The following is an 11,553-nucleotide window of genomic DNA, read 5'->3' as shown; positions in this document are numbered from 1 at the left end:
ATTTTTTTTATCGATTTTGATGGTTATTATATCGTTAGAACTGACGAGGGTCAACCCAGACCGAAATATATTTTCAATAAATGTGGAACTAACATCTACTTTTTTACTCTACAGAGGTTTGGTCCATCACCATCACTGAATTTTAAATTGGAATCCATTAAAGTACAAATGTTTTTGCTTTCACAAGATAAAAAAGTTTTTTTTTTATATTCTCACAAGAATTTTGAATATTTTAAACAAATAGTTAAGATAAAATCTGAAATAAATCCTGGGATATTTAGTTGAAAGGTCAAATATCAGTTGAGGAAGAATGCATCATGTAGAACTTTTAACCAAAGATAATACCGGGTGTTCAACAAAATTTGACAGAAAAAAAACGACTCGAAGGTCGTCGTTGATCTTTGAAATTATTTGCGGCATTCAATTGTCAACCAACCTACTTTAACAATTTATTATGTATAGATTCTTGAACCAATAATCACAAAGTTTTCCTAATCCTGCCTTTTTTATGCTCTCAAGTAATATTAAGATTTTCATTTATATTTCAATTTATTAAATATTTGTCGAAATCTGAACAAAATTCTTCATATCTCTGGTAATGTTGAAAATACAAACAAAGTCAGACCACAATTTGAAAATACCAAGATTAGAGGTATTTTGGAATTAATAATTCTAGTACTTTACTTCTGAATGATCATGCCGCAAGTTGTTTCAAAGATCAATGACGACCTTCAAGTTGTCTTGCTATTGTCATGTCTCGTGGGACACTCCGTTTGTCTCAAACTCAATTTTCTAAACCCCATGTCAAAGAAACTAGAAAGTATAAAGTTTTGAAATTTTAAACTTACATAAAAGAACTAATGAATGAATTCATGGTTTGAAATCACGACATCAGGTTGCAAAGATTTAAGATTTATAAAATAAGTTTTGTCGTATGTTTAGACAACTTTAAAACCCTTAACTTATTTGTATAGTTAGACACAAGAGTTCGTTATCCGCCAATATTTTAAAGATCTATAAAATACCACGGACAACGCCGGGTACATCTGTGTATAGTAATGTACATGTCTATGAACTTTGCTTATTTATCTAGTATTTTTACACTTAGGAGGGTGCCAGGGGGGGGGATCATAAATCTCACATCAATTCAAACCCGCTTTTTTCTGTATTTTTGTTTAGAAGAAGAATTCTGATTATTTAGTTGTGAGGGTCTGGTCTGTATATATCTATTCCATCAGTTGAAGGTTGATATGGATCATTTACAAGACAGGACAATTTTCCACTCTTTCAAACAATCATTCAAAACTAGTTGAAAAATATATTTATATATACTAAATGGTGATTCTAAAATAACAACACAAAATGTTAAAGGGAGTGTTCGCGAAAAATGAAAGGGGTTAAAGGCTTAATGCGATAAAAAAGCGCTTTTGAAAAGACAGATCTAGGTTTGCATCTAAAATACTAAAGAAGACAGTGATAGAGAAATTTTAAATTGACTATTTTCTGTTACCATGTTTCTAGTCGACACAAACAACTTCTTAAGCTTCATTTTTCATATTTAATACAAAAAAATGAAAATCGTATGGAAAGTATTCTGTTTTGACGACCTGAAGGGCAATGCAAACCAATAAGATTAGTTGGGTGGTCAATTTGATAATCAATAGTCCACTATAAGTTCTATTTAGATGTTAATGGGGTCAGATCGATAAAAGAGACGAATGAGTGATATAAAAACATAAAGATCATCCATTTTCCATCTGAAGAAATGAAAACGCACTTTTGTGAACAAAAATGAGAAAGTGAGAAGAATAATGACGCATTGATAATAAATACGCGCATTAAGTTCACACTTTAGAGTACTGAAAACACACATACACAATACAGCTTTACCTGATATCATGGTCATAATAAATCTTGACCATGCATTATCTTGAATTTAGAGTACTGAAAACACACATACACAATACAGCTTTACCTGATATCATGGTCATAATAAATCTTGACCATGCATTATCTTGAATTTAGAGTACTGAAAATACACATACACAATACAGCTTTACCTGATATCATGGTCATAATAAATCTTGACCATGCATTATCTTGAATTTAGGCCTAAACCTCCTGAGATCAAATTTATATTGAAGTTTACAAGAGATATTCAGCTAACCATCTCAGATCTTAAAGAGGCCTCGGAATAAAATTAAAACAATAAAAACAAATGATTTGATAAATAATATGGCACATTTTCAGTGATTCTAAACTTCGACCTTTGGAGGTCAATATTATTTGGATGTCAAACGCTGCTTGAGTGTGAGACTTGCAGATTCAAAGAGGCAGCTATCCTTCAAATAGAATCTTATCAAACACCAATTGACTTATGAGGTGAATAATTAAAAATGTAGTAAAAATTTTACAGTAAATTAACTTAGTAACAGGTTGAGAAAATAAAAACTAACTATTATCATCGAAAATAAGTAATCTAATGCAGTTATTAGTTTCTACAATGTCTCATTGCTCACAAACATTTTCTGTAGATTTACTAGAATTTTCATCGAAAAGACGACATTTGAAGAATTCGAAGAAATCCGCGAAGAAATTCAATATAATGATGAAGAAGAAATAATTGATTCTAAAATTGATTTATTAAGAAAATTTCAATTGAGAAATATGTTCCTAAACATCTAATAAGCTTATTGTAGATTTTTTTCCCATTCTTTGTCGTCGTTATTTCTTGATTTTAAAAAATCGATTCTGAAGACCCAAATGGATGATTTTGAACGTCACTTTGCACTCAAACTCAGTAATTATGCATCATTAAAACGTTTTATATGTCTTAATGAATGAACTAATCACCCAAGATTTTATCTATCAAAAGTGATTTTTTATCCCATCTCAAGGAGAAGCATGTTTTTTTGCATTCAGACGTATATGTATGTTCAAGGTTAAATTGACGTGAAAACATTCATCTTTTAATTTTTCTTTAGTTTTGAATGAGTAGCAGAGAGATTTATATCACAGATTTTATTCAGAAAATTAATTTATCATGATCACTGTAAAAATCACTAGCAGCTCAAAAGTTTCACAGTGTGGTATAGTGTAGAACGTGTTAGATCAACTAAATAATTATTGCATTTTGTTCTATCTTTACAATCTAGTTTTAATGCAACTAAGTCTATTTGTCACTAGGTATAAAGGATGAAATAAAAAAATTATATATGTATATAGAACAATTCTCCAGCAATTGAGAATTAAGATTTGGAGATTTTTTTCAAAATGTTTTGATTAACCATGTATTTTGTAAGTCTCAAAATTTACAAGTTTTATTACTCCTCCTCCACCTCCTCCTCCTCATCTGAAAGTTCTTCTTGTTCATCACTGTAGTCTAAATAATCATATTCACTTACAGAACAGTCAGAGAAGTAAGATAACTCTCCCTCCAATGATTCCTCAAAATTTCTCTTTGAGATTCCTTCTTTCTCCTCCAGGTCGTTCTCTTCCTCCTCAGTGTCGGTTTCAGTTTCCTCATTCATCTCTGCAATCTCCTGCTTCATAGCAGCAATCTCAGCTTTCAGGTTGATCAGTTGATCATGGATCGAAGATTGGGTTGATATTTCTCTAGTAGGGTTTGGAGATGGAGAGAAATAATCGTGGGAGTAGGTATTTTCGCCTTGTCTTACTCTGTACCGACCGTTTCTACGATTCCATACTTTTCTCTGGAACGGGATCCTGGAACGAACCTCTGTTTCCTGCTCTACTCTTCTCTCCTGATCATCATCACTAAACTCACTTATATCAGTGTCATTCTCAACCTTGTCTGGTTCTTCCCTTGCGGAGAACTTAGAACTGTGTCCGGAGTCTTTATCCGACTCAGACGGGAGGGATGTGGGACTAGTGTCTTGGAAAGAACTGCGACGATTCGGGACGATTAAAGTTTCTACAATTTGTCCATCTTCTTTGTCCAAACAAGGGCAGTAATCCGTCGGAGACAATATTGCCTCATCACTTGATTTTCCTCCTATGTCTGAAATTTCCAGATGTTGGGGAAAGTTGCCACTAGTGAAACTAATTCCCCCGTTTTTAAAATCACGCGCAAAATCTTTGCACACTTTTTTGCTGACGCTTTGTCTCTTCTTGTGTTGGATGTGTGAAGGTTTAAGGGGAAGATACAGGGGCCTGAAAAAAAATCATGAATGAAGAAATATTATGAAAAAAAAACTCGGTCGAATTAATACAAGGTCCAGGAAAAAGGGTTTGACATATTAGGATTTTGAAATATATATTATCATTTAATTGGGATCTGTCACTAGCTATTAGGACACACATGAACAAACACACGCTCCACCTAATGTGTCTCAAATATATAAATATTAGCTTGAAACAAAGGCAAGCCTAGAACTTCTAGAAAGTTTGAAAAAGAAAAATATTTCTACTATTTCTAAATTAAACTCTAGTAGTGGAAAAGTGCAGTGAGGCTGAAACATCATTTATTGTCTTGGCTTACAGTCCTATTAGCTTTCCACACATATAGAGTTATTTAACTATTACCCCCGCCCCCCCCCCCCTCTGCATGCTCCCATCATAAAAACCCCTATTTTACTTCATTCTCTTTGCCAAGCTACCCTCCCCAGCCCCCCCCCCCATCTCCTAACTCCAAAATTTTATTCTTACTCTTTTGCTCTTTTTTATCTCTTAGTCTTTTACCAATTTCTTCACCTTTTCCATTACTCCATCTAAAGGTATGTTTCTCTCCCTGTACAGTGAAGTATCTTTGTGTAGTTAAACCTCTGGTTAGTTCTCTTCCAACTGTCTCTAGTAAACGGACCCGGAGTGGTTGGCCTCTTCATTGTGTAAAGACTAGATCCCAGGCTGGAGTTAGAGCTTAGGTAGGGACCTGGAGTAGTAGGACGGTTTGGTAACCTAGAACCTGATGACATGGTAGTATATGTCGTTTTTGGGCTCTCATCTCTTCCTTTTTCGGAGAAATTGTTGTTCTTATCCTGATCTATCTCATTGGGACCAGATCTAGACCTAGAGTAGGTCTTCCTGTAGGTTAACCTTCGTAAACCACTTTTACAGGCATTCATTATATCTGAGGTTGAAGAGCTATATCCTAGTGTGCTGTAAGGTTCTATTCTCTCTCCTACTTCATTTTCAAAACTAGTTTCCTTGTCTGAACGAGAAAACTTTTTCTCCGGGTTGTCTAATGTATAGGAAATATTGTAGGACGTTTTGTCCTCATCCTCCGTCGGTTTGATGTTAGCAACAAACGGTTTTGGAACGGAGTTGACAACCTTCAAGGTGGCAGACAAATAGACGTTCTCAATATCAGCAATGATTGCATTACTTCTGCGTCTTCTCTGTCGATCATGAAATTTGTTATAGCAGTTTTCAGACAACGTATCAGTTTTTGTTTCTGTAGGGGTTGGGATATTGTTGGATTCCAGTTCAGCATTTGTTGTCAGTTCTGTTTTAACATCAGTTGGCGCTGGGTCGGGAGCTTTAGTCTCACTTTCCTCCACTTCAGGATTATCCGTCGTTTCCTCTGTAACAGTCTGTGCTTCCTCGTCCATAAAGTAATTCTTTGGAACCGTAATATCAGACTTTGATCGAAGGCGACGGTCAAACCTACGAGTGGGCGGAGTGGTTTCATTCGCACCGTTTTTGGGTCTAATTCTTCTATAAGTGTTACTATCCGCCACTGTTTTGGCAGGCGGAGGTTTACTATAAACTATATTAGTAGGACTATCATCTAGTTCATTTTCATTATCAGACGCAGATACGTCCTGATCTGTAGGTTTATCCTTAACTATACTATCCGTATCTGAGTCATCTGACATTTTGTTAGGATTAATCAACGATTTTCTCTTTAGAAACCTTTGTGTATGGTTCGCCAGTTCACACTTCTCTTGGTCTGATCCTTCCGCCGGATTTTTGTGTTCAAAACTTTCTTTTCGGGACAAACTCTCAGAGCCGCTCCCTTTCTCCTTATCCCGGGGTTGGGAGAAGGATCGATTTCGTTTAACCAACGCGGGAGTTTTCATAAAATCCCGGAAATGATTTTTCAGTTCACACTTTTCCTCCTGCTCTGGGGGGTCCAACCGACCAGGGATCTTCCGCTCCCCAACCGGTTTCAGGCTGACCTCCTCCAAGAGCGCTCTGCCGGACGGAGTCGTTGCGCGGGATCGTCGATCCGTATCACTCCCGTCCTCCTCCTCCCTGTTCCTACGGAAGGATCTGGAACGGTTAGGTTTATCTCCCTGGAGTAAGGAACGGATATGGGTCTTTAGCTTCATGGCATTCATCTCCTGGAACATAAACAGAATATGATTTCATTTTTATTCAAAAAAACATTATTTTAACTTAATTTTTATCTTATTTTTTTTATTGCTTTGTTTGTAAAATAAGATGGTTTTGGAAGGAACATTTTATTCATGAATTTTATTTTATTATTCAATCCACAATTTTTATAGATTTAATATAAATNTACAGGGTTACATATAAATAAACTTCTGTAAAGATACAGGGTTACACATAAATAAACTTCTGTACAGATACAGGGTTACATATGAAGAAACTTCTGTAAAGATACAGGGTTACATATAAATAAACTTCTGTAAAGATACAAGGTTACACATAAATAAACTTCTGTACAGATACAGGGTTACATATGAAGAAACTTCTGTAAAGACACAAGGTTACATATAAAGAAACTTCTGTAAAGACACAAGGTTACATATAAAGAAGCTTCTGTAAAGATACAGGGTTACATATAAAGAAACTTCTGTAAAGATACAGGGTTACCTAATATGAAACTCTTGTATAGATAACATTAATTCTCATTCATAAAACTTTGAATATTTACAGATAAGCTGAAAACTCTAAAATTTTGGATATCGAGATCAATGCTCACTGGAAACAAAAAAAGTATAGGTAAGTTCGTAGGGTAAAAACAAAGATCAAGGCGTTGCGACACTTTAAAGTCGAGGCTGTCTAAAATTTTCATGATTAAGTTTTAGAGTTATTGATCTCCTCTTTTTGTTTTGAAGAGAGATCAAGCATTGATCAAGCATTGATCAAGCATAGAGAGATCAAGCATTGATCAAGCATTGAGAGATCAAGCATTGATCAAGCATTGAGAGATCAAGCATTGATCAAGCAGTGAGAGATCAAGCATTGAGAGATCAAGCATTGAGAGATCAAGCATTGATCTCCATATCCACAATTCTAAAGTTTTCTGATTTTAACACTAAATTTTTGTCTTTAAAACATTCTTTTTTTTTGTATCAATACAGGAACCCTTGCTATCGTGGCATAAAACGTTCCAAATTATCAATAAGACTTAATCTTTATAGTTAACTTGGCTTGATATTGATGTAATTTTAATACCAAACAATGTAATTGAATATTTTTTAGACAAAAATAATTTAAATTGATTCAAAAATGTTGAAATCATTCTCGGCGGCCGTTTAACAAATATATTACTGGTGAAATCTCCTATATGAGAGTTCGCATTCCCTAAGACACAATTAATTAATACATTTTTTTAAAATTTGTAAATATTTGTCTTTAGATTTTCCATCTTAAACCCTCCTCCCCATTTTCTGCGTCTTTATAATTTGATTAAAAGAATCTGAAACCTTGAAAAGTCCGGAAAATTTGCCTTGAAATATTTTTATATATCTCCTCTTTGTTATTTTAACAAAATGGTGGCTGAAAGTAAATTGAATTTGTGTGTGTGTGTACAGGTTTACCCGCAAAGGATGACGAAAGACGACCTTAAACTTTTAAAGCAGTACGATATCAAGGTTTGATTAAGTCTTCTGCCTTAAATATAGTCTTTAATTAGCTTATTAAATTAATATTACGTTTAATGAATATAAGGAAACAGAAATTATAAATTACGTGCACTCGTCTCTGAAGTCTCATGAAGGAGTACAATTGACGCGGCCCGCCCTACCATATGATTATACATGCTTTTCAGACGGTACTACATTTGTATAAGAAATATTCAGAATAGGTTATTGTATACGCAGTAATGGTACATCAGACAAACATTTCTTATACAACAGAAGTACCGTCTACAATCATATGGTAGGGCGGGCCGTGTCAGTTGTATCTCCCTTCTATTTCATACTCCTTGAGTCTCATCCTATGTATTTAACCCTGAATGTGATAAATCTAATTTGGATAAAAAAAGAAATCTGAAGTTCCCTAAAATTTACACGTGAACCACAATCTGCCATAATTCCAAAATACCATTCTAACTTCATCTATCCATCCTTGATCCATCTGAACCAACCTATCCTGTTTCTAGCATATAAAAACCTAGAGCTTTATCAGTCTTCGATCCTTGTCCTCTTGTTCAGTTTAGGAGATAACGAATTTCGAGGTTCATTAGAGACTTTATTTTTAGTCAACGGATTAAAGATATGAAAGTTGTTTATTTTAATGACCGAAAAAAGTTTTACATTTGACAAAATATATGTTCAATACTAGGACTTCCAAAACATGCTAATTAAATCCCTTTAGAGAGGGAAATCCATAATTCAAACAATCCATTTGAAGACAGAAAATATAGATACATGATGCAACACAATCCCTTTAGAGACAGATAACCTAGATACATGATGCAATACGATCCCTTTAGAGACAGATAACCTAGATACATGATGCAATACGATCCGTTTAGAGACAGATAACCTAGATACATGATGCAATACGATCCCTTTATAGACAGATAACCTAGATACATGATGCAATACGATCCCTTTAGAGACGGATAACCTAGATACATGATGCAATACGATCCCTTTAGAGACGGATAACCTAGATACATGATGCAATACGATCCGTTTAGAGACAGATAACCTAGATACATGATGCAATACGATCCCTTTAGAGACAGATTACCTAGATACATGCTGCAAAACAATCTTATTAGATACAGACACCCTAGACACATGATACAAAACAATCCTATTAGATACAGACACCCTAGATACATGATGCAAAACAAACCTATTAGATACAGACACCCTAGATACATGATGCAAAAAAATCCTTTTAGAGACAGACTCACTAGATACATGATACAAAACAATCCTATTAGATACAGACACTCTAGATACATGATGCAAAACAATCTTTATCAGAATAACCTAGTTTTAGAGAAACATCTCGTGCACTCTTCCTGAGAAAGAACTCTAGGATTCTAGATAAAAAATAGCATTTTCTGATTTGAGAAATTCTTTAAAGTTTTGTGAGAGTAGTTTTGTTTCTAATTGGGTTGAGAAAATCAATTTTAATCATCTAACAGCTACTCAATGCAACTGTAGGAAAAGTAAAGGTACAAACTTAGTAACTGTATTTGTGTTAAATACAACTGAAAGAGACTAAACAAAGTAATTAGTAAATTCTTAATTAAAAAAATATACTATTAACGATTCACAACCATATACATTTTTACATACATTTTTCAAAGTCAGGTTCATGATCTGCTAGCGGCCTTTTTATAAGATTAATACATAGTTTAAAAGAGTGGGAAGGATTTATCTGAAATCAGTCATACACGAACTCTATTCGTCAGCAGGTGACCCTCCATGTAAAGATGACAATTCACAAAGGTACCCTATACACACTCCACTAAACGCTACTATCTCTTCGGTTAAAGTATACTGCAAATTACTGCAGAACGCACCGAAAGCTTAGTTGAGGATGTCAAAAGATTTGTATGATCAAGTTTGAACTAGATATCAACGTTTATAATTTCAAAAACTGATTATTTTCAATTGTGGGTTCTCTGCAAAAGTGCAAATTTCCATTGCAGAGTCAAACAATATATAACCTAGAAAACAACAATATCTTCCATGTTATGGATCAGATAAAAGTTTCAAGGGTACCGTTGTAAATCGGGCATGGCCATCTTTGCTTAGATGGTCAGTGGGAATTTCATTTTATACATTAAACGTTGAAAGGTTTTTAAGTAAACAGAGCTCGTCCCTTAAAAATTAAAACATTTTATATAAAGTAGAAAAGTTTTTTTGAAATATCCTGCGTCCTTGAATATCTACCCTAGACATTTGTTTCTAGTTTTCAACACTACATAATACAATCATTCTGTTTCTCATTTATCTTTCAGTCCTACTTAACTACCCAGGGTTAGAATTAGAAAACGAGGAGCTGAAATATAAAATTTAAAAACAAAAACTCTTTTCTTTCAAAAATCAATAATTATCTTCCTACAAAAAATAACTAAAAAGATCTTTAAAAATGTTTTTGCTAATTTTTCATTTCGGAATATTTTAATCTTGAATTGTTTATTTACACCTGAACATTTTTCGACTCTCTTAAGTAAAAGCAGAAAAGTAAAAAATGTTTTAAACAGTTCAAAAAAAGTTTACAAAATGGAGTTTAGATGAAGGTAAAAAACAGTTTGCTAATTGACCGGCTTGTTTGGAATTTCATCACCTGCTCCAGCATTGTTTTGCAAGTAGAAACCAAATTTATTTTTTTGTAAAATTTGAAATAATAACAAATAAAATAATTAATCAGTGTCCGAATTTAATGAATTTAAGCCGCGTCTAAAATTCCCAAAACACCGGGTTCAATTGAAAAATGTAATAAAAATTTAAGTGGAACCAACAAAATTTGAGCCGCGACTTAAACCGTGGCTCAAATTTTTTAAATTCGGTCTTTGGGTGTATCCTAGACTTGTAAAAGCTAGAACAGGCTATAGGACAACAACAGAACAGAACAAAGACAATCCAAGGAAAAGACTTCCAAGATGTGTAAAGATGCATTTTCATGCAATTGTTGTTAAACTTTCCTAATTGTTTTTTTTATCATTTCTAAAGATATTTTCAGACGTACTTACATGAAGAGAGGAGAGGTGAAATAAAAGTGTGTAAAATGTCTTATCGAAACTCTCTTATCAGTGATGATATATATAACACTAAACGTGCTAAGTTTCATACCCCCCCCCCCCCCCCCCCCCCCCCCCCCCCCCCCCCCGGTCCTGGCTAGTAAAGTATGGCCCTTAGTGACTGACTTTCTTGCAGTGCGTAGATAGAAATAGATATTTTAAAAAAATATTCTAAAAATATTCAGAAATTTCCCCAAATAGTTGAAAGTAGTAAATACAAATTTTACTCTCAGAAATATTTTTTATTTTTTTATCATTTTTTTAGCATCTGACCTTGTTTTTATGTAGATGTATTTAAGATTTGAAATTATATTTTATGCAATCTTTTACCGACCTAACAACAAATTTGGCAAAAAGGTTTTTTTTGCAAACTTGTAGTGTGCAAAAACTAATATCTGCCAAGGCGAAAATTGCGAGGATGAAGAATGATTTAATTTGCGAAGTATTTGCATGGCAACCTATATATTTTGCATGCAGAAAGTACAAGAGAACAAGGAAAACGGAAAAGGAGGAAAAAGAGAGAATTAAAATAGAAATGGAAAATTTCAAAATACAAAAAATATTATTGGAAAAAGTTATATATAATAATACAGTTATATCATGTGTGCTGCTAAGCGTTAGTGTGAGATAAC

At 33.9% G+C, this 11,553-nt stretch overlaps 1 protein-coding gene across 1 annotated transcript; it reads right to left on the bottom strand.

Annotated features, from left to right (window-relative positions):
- Positions 1-3,006: 3,006 nt before the first annotated feature.
- Positions 3,007-6,301, bottom strand: LOC111698249 (uncharacterized). The gene is made up of 2 exons (XM_023468538.1): positions 4,714-6,301; positions 3,007-4,173 (listed from the first exon to the last, which is right to left on the bottom strand). The coding sequence occupies exon 1, from the start codon at positions 6,291-6,293 to the stop codon at positions 4,731-4,733; it is 1,563 nt and encodes a 520-aa protein (XP_023324306.1). The 5' UTR covers positions 6,294-6,301; the 3' UTR covers positions 3,007-4,173; positions 4,714-4,730.
- Positions 6,302-11,553: the final 5,252 nt, after the last annotated feature.

The sequence above is a fragment of the Eurytemora carolleeae genome, unplaced genomic scaffold, assembly GCF_000591075.1.
Source record: "Eurytemora carolleeae unplaced genomic scaffold, Eaff_2.0 scaffold248, whole genome shotgun sequence".
Taxonomy (NCBI): Eukaryota; Metazoa; Arthropoda; class Copepoda; order Calanoida; family Temoridae; genus Eurytemora; species Eurytemora carolleeae.
Note: the sequence above shows the minus strand (reverse complement) of the source record. Positions and strands in the feature narration are given on the sequence as shown.

What these genes read in the sequence shown, in the direction of transcription:
- LOC111698249 (XM_023468538.1), bottom strand. Translation starts at nt 6,293, where the DNA reads ATGAAGCTAAAGACCCATATCCGTTCCTTACTCCAGGGAGATAAACCT.